The sequence below is a fragment of the Coregonus lavaretus genome, assembly GCF_964263955.1.
Source record: "Coregonus lavaretus genome assembly, chromosome: 15".
NCBI lineage: Eukaryota > Metazoa > Chordata > Actinopteri > Salmoniformes > Salmonidae > Coregonus > Coregonus lavaretus.
This window is the reverse complement of record NC_140002.1, coordinates 7,840,488-7,845,161: the sequence shown is the minus strand read 5'-3', so window position 1 is coordinate 7,845,161 and position 4,674 is coordinate 7,840,488. Positions and strand designations below refer to the sequence as shown.

The 4,674-nt window shown below is 42.7% G+C and overlaps 1 protein-coding gene across 1 annotated transcript; it reads right to left on the bottom strand.

Moving 5' to 3' along the window:
* Positions 1 to 2,816: 2,816 nt before the first annotated feature.
* Positions 2,817 to 4,146, bottom strand: LOC311142394 (zinc finger MYM-type protein 1-like). The gene is made up of 2 exons (XM_084178042.1): positions 4,044 to 4,146; positions 2,817 to 3,851 (listed from the first exon to the last, which is right to left on the bottom strand). The coding sequence occupies exons 1-2, from the start codon at positions 4,080 to 4,082 to the stop codon at positions 3,324 to 3,326; spliced, it is 567 nt and encodes a 188-aa protein (XP_084034168.1). The 5' UTR covers positions 4,083 to 4,146; the 3' UTR covers positions 2,817 to 3,323.
* Positions 4,147 to 4,674: the final 528 nt, after the last annotated feature.

Genomic DNA, 4,674 nt, shown 5'->3' with positions numbered 1-4,674 from the left:
TCCTGATCAAGTCTACGCGTCTCCAGTTCCTGATCAAGCCTACGCGTCTCCAGTTCCTGATCAAGCCTACGCGTCTCCAGTTCTTGATCAAGCCTACGGGTCTCCAGTTCTTGATCAAGCCTACGCGTCTCCAGTTCTGCCTCTAGCTTATGCGTTTCCAGCTTGTCTTGCCTGATTTGTGCCCGCTCTTCCGCCTCCATTTGGAGCCGTGTCGAGCGGACATCCATCTTGGCATCACTGTCGGACAGTGGGGAGAGTGGGTCAAAACGGGGCAATGTGGCTGGAGCCTCGTCCTCAGACACCGACGGGCTTACAGGAGCAGCAGCCACATCTCAGGCGGCGGTAACTCAAGCACTTGCTCGTTCAATAATATCTCTAATACTGCTTTCCTAACTTCTGCTTTCACTAAAACCCTTGATATGGGTACAGAAAAGTGGTCAGCCAAAGCCTGTAGATCCACTCTACGGCAATTCTGAAAAACCTCCCACGTAGGGTTTTCCAAAAATGCATCCAACTCAAAAGTAGCCATCTTAAACTAGCAACACGAGCCGACGAATACTAAACACAAAACCAGTTAGTTACAGCTGCCAAGCTCAACACTGAACCAGACACTAAACCAATTTGCATGAGTAGCATGGGTATCACTGAGAATGATCCCAGATGAGCCCCCACGTTATGTTACGAACCCCGTGGCTTTAAAAGTCTAGGGTGGATGGAACAGAGACCCGTAACATAATTCATGCAAATTAGAATCATGACATGGAAACAGTGAGAACAAAAACTACACCGACAACCATAAACTACCGTCAAACACAAGATGTTTATTTTGAACACACTGTAAAAGTTTGGGAAAAAGGGCTGAGCAGGACCCAAGAAATGAAACAATAATGTAAAAAAAACCTAAACTGATCTTGCCTGCCTCAAGAACCGCTAAGCTACTGCTAATCATACAAAAATTACAGTGGGTGGTCCGCTCAGGTCTAACTAGTGTTTTTAGACAATTTTCTTCCTACGGGTAATGTATGCCCATGGGCAACTTGCTTAAATCCCCCTTTTCCCAGAAACACACAACAAAGTTACCAAACAGATTAACCAGCAAATGAGTCAGTACACAAAACACAGGACACCACAGTATCCATACTCACATACGGAAATAGTCTCTCCCAACAAACACAACTGACTGGCTTTTAAAACAATGGGAGGTGTAAGTAAAAAACCAGAAACAGGTGGTGTCCACTGATTGGTCCACCTCAGCAATCAGCAGCCAAACGGATGTCGGACAGGTGGGACACCCCAACGACCACCAATCAGGAACATAAAGGACACCTGTGATTAGGGCAGAATGAGAGGAAAAACACAAAAACACACACAGGATACCTGTATCCGTAACAACATCCATAACAATGAGCTAATGAGGCACGATTCTGCTTGGCATAGAAAATGTGCTCTCTCGTCAGGACACTGTTGTTTAGAGGAGCTACAGTAGCCAACACAGCTAACACAATAACTTCAAACGGAAGCTGGAAAGACTGCAAACTAGCTGCACTTTGTTTCGTTTTACCTTTTTACAATTTACATTTCTTTGTATATAGCCATAAAAATGATGCCAGCTGATTCATGATTTCGACTGGCTGAGAAACTCTGCCTGTCTGTCTCGTCCCGACTCCCAACAGGTGCATTACTATGGGACCGCTAGAGATCGAATTTGAATATTGAAACAATGTTGCAAATGTTGGAGAGACAGACAGCAAGGTTTATACAAATCTCCGCTGTTGAAAACTAAATGTTAGTCTAAAAGAAATGTGAGATAATGTCTAGATGCTTTTTATAGTGGAGATCAAGTTGATAAATTACTTGGCTGGGCTGATGAGACAGTGGATTGCGCAGTCAAATGGAACAGAGTAAATAGGCATTTTAGACCACTGCTCCCGAGGGGCGCAGTGGTCTAAGGCACTGCATCGCAGTGCTAGCTGTGCCACCAGAGATCCTGGTTTGAATCCAGGCTCTGTCGTAGCTGGCCGCGACCGGGAGACCCATGGGGCGGCGCACAATTGGCCCAGCATCGTCCAGGGTAGGGGAGGGAATGGCCGGCAGGGATGTAGTTGGTAGAGCATGGCGTTTGCAACGCCAGGGTTGTGGGTTCGATTCCCACGGGGGGCCAGTATGAAAAAAATAAAATAATGTATGCACTCATTAACTGTAAGTCGCTCTGGATAAGAGCGTCTGCTAAATGACTAAAATGTAAATGTAACGTCATAGATTTAGCCAGTGGTAACTTGTGGAATAGACACGGGCTGGAATGCACTTTTAACCAATCAGCATTCAAGATTAGACCCACCAGTTGTATAATATACTGTTAACCACCGCTACCTCAGTTGAGCGTAGTTTTCCGTCGGAGTAACCCTCTCAAGGTTAACTGTTTGTTTTATTGTTCACATTACTACATCTGTTGTCTAGTTTGTGTCTTTCCTTCTTTTTTATGGAAGAGTTTGTAGCTTAGTGGTTAAGAGCGTTGTGCCAGTAACCGAAAGGTCGCTGGTTCTAATGCCCGAGCCGATAGGTGAAAAATCTGTCGATGTGCCCTTGAGCAAGGCACTTAACCCTAATTGCTCCTGTAAGTCGCTCTGGATAAGAGCGTCTGCTAAATGACGTAAATGTAAAATGTTTTCAACTCACTCAATATCGTTAGCCTGAATGCTAGGGGTTTGAGAGCAGTGGCGGCTGGTGAAAAATATTCTCGGTGGGGCTGTGCCATACTTTTTTTTTCCTGTAACCATCGCGATATATTTTAACACAAACTGCAGGACAGCAGTGCTCAGTGAAACATTCAGTAATTATTTAATGCCAATATTAAAAAGTTGAGGCATTCTTACACAAAAACATATTACACAAACCCAAGCCTTTCATTTGCATTTAAAGTGAACTTTTCACCATTGGTAGTAAACAGGCAACGCAACAGGCATGCTGTCAGAACAGAGTGGAAAGTGGACAATAACATGAAATTATTATAAAGTTTATAGGAAATCTTACACTGTATAAAAGGATGTATAATATAGAAATGGATATCAAGTGGATGAACTCAAACCTTTGACTGGAAGAATAGCATACAGTATTTTATGATCATACTAAATGTGACTAATTGTTAATGTGCTCCAGAACTGCAACAATTAATTGATACAAAACAACATATATACAGTAATATTAGCAAAGACACTATTAAGACTTTCTAGAGTACCATATATAACTGGATTTTTTATGCTAAGGTCAACTATATACAAAGAAACATGCGGCCAGAGCTGCTCTGTGTGTGTGTGTCTGTCATCTTATTTGTACAGGAATTTTGCCCGTCTGTCCTTCTGAGTGGCAAACCTCTCAATGACCCTTTGATTAAAGTCAGGAATGTCCCTGACAAGTTTCTTCTCCATGGAGAGCATGGCCAGAGCGTTCAGGCGATCCTGTGTCATGCTGTTTCTCAGGAAGGTCTTGATCCTTTTCAGTGTAGAGAAGCACCTTTCTGACTCAGCAGTTGTCATGGGTGTGGTGATGAGGATCTTGAGGAGGCTGGCAGTCTCTGTGAAAGTGCTCTGAAGGTTGTTCTCCATGAAGAACTGGTACAGGGGCACTGCACCACTACAAGCCTTGAACTCACTGTTCTCATAGATGAGGGACAGTTCGGTTTTGAGCTTGGCCTTGTTCAACATGGGGTACGCCTCCACGGTTGTTTCAAGCGCTGTATCGGGGAACTTCACACTGTGTTGTGGGAACAACTCTCCGTGCAATAGTGTTGCGCTGATGAGGTGCTGGGTGAAGGAGAACCTCTCTTTGGCATGACTCAGGATGGTATCACATACCTGTAAAAGATACATCATCAGCTTTAATTTGCAATTAAGCTATTTTGATGCAAGTGATCCTGACTGACACATGCCTATGTCCAACTCAAGTATATGATTACCAAGGTGCTGATTGTTCAGGGTTTTGGCTACATACTACCAGGCCTGAAAAAAGTTCTAGGGGGAAACACTGACAATTACATCACAACTTACCTCTATAGCCAACCTCTGTTGTTCTCCTGGTCCCAGCATCCTCCGTCGCTTGATGGGCTGTTGCTGCTCGTCAGATGCGCTGTCCCCACACAAAGAGGGAATTGAGGCCCTGGGTCCAAAAAATAAAGTTTAATTTGATAACTTGCAATCAGACTTCTTAACTCACTGTAATTCCCCCTCAACACACAACCAGTGACTTTTATATATATATATATATATATATATATATATATATATATATATATATATATATATATATATAGACAGACAGACAGACAGACAGACAGATAGTGTGTGTATATACACAAACTATGTCTAGTAACTGCTTTTAACCTGTGATGTACATAATTAACTGATGTTATTACGTTTTAAAGCCTTTTTCTATTACATTTGTGAGAGGGATGCAACATCATTTTGTTCTGCTGTGCACTTAGCAATAAAGTTAATCTTCAATAACAACTAGGCCTCTTCTAGAAATTGACCTGGTGGACACCTGAATAATTATTACAAACTGTGTAGTACTTTCCTGCATTATTATCAACGTCTGATTGTGTCTTCTCTTTCCTTTTAAAATACTAAAACAAATATAATTGTGACGGCTCTATGATAATCACTCACTTTGATGACCAGA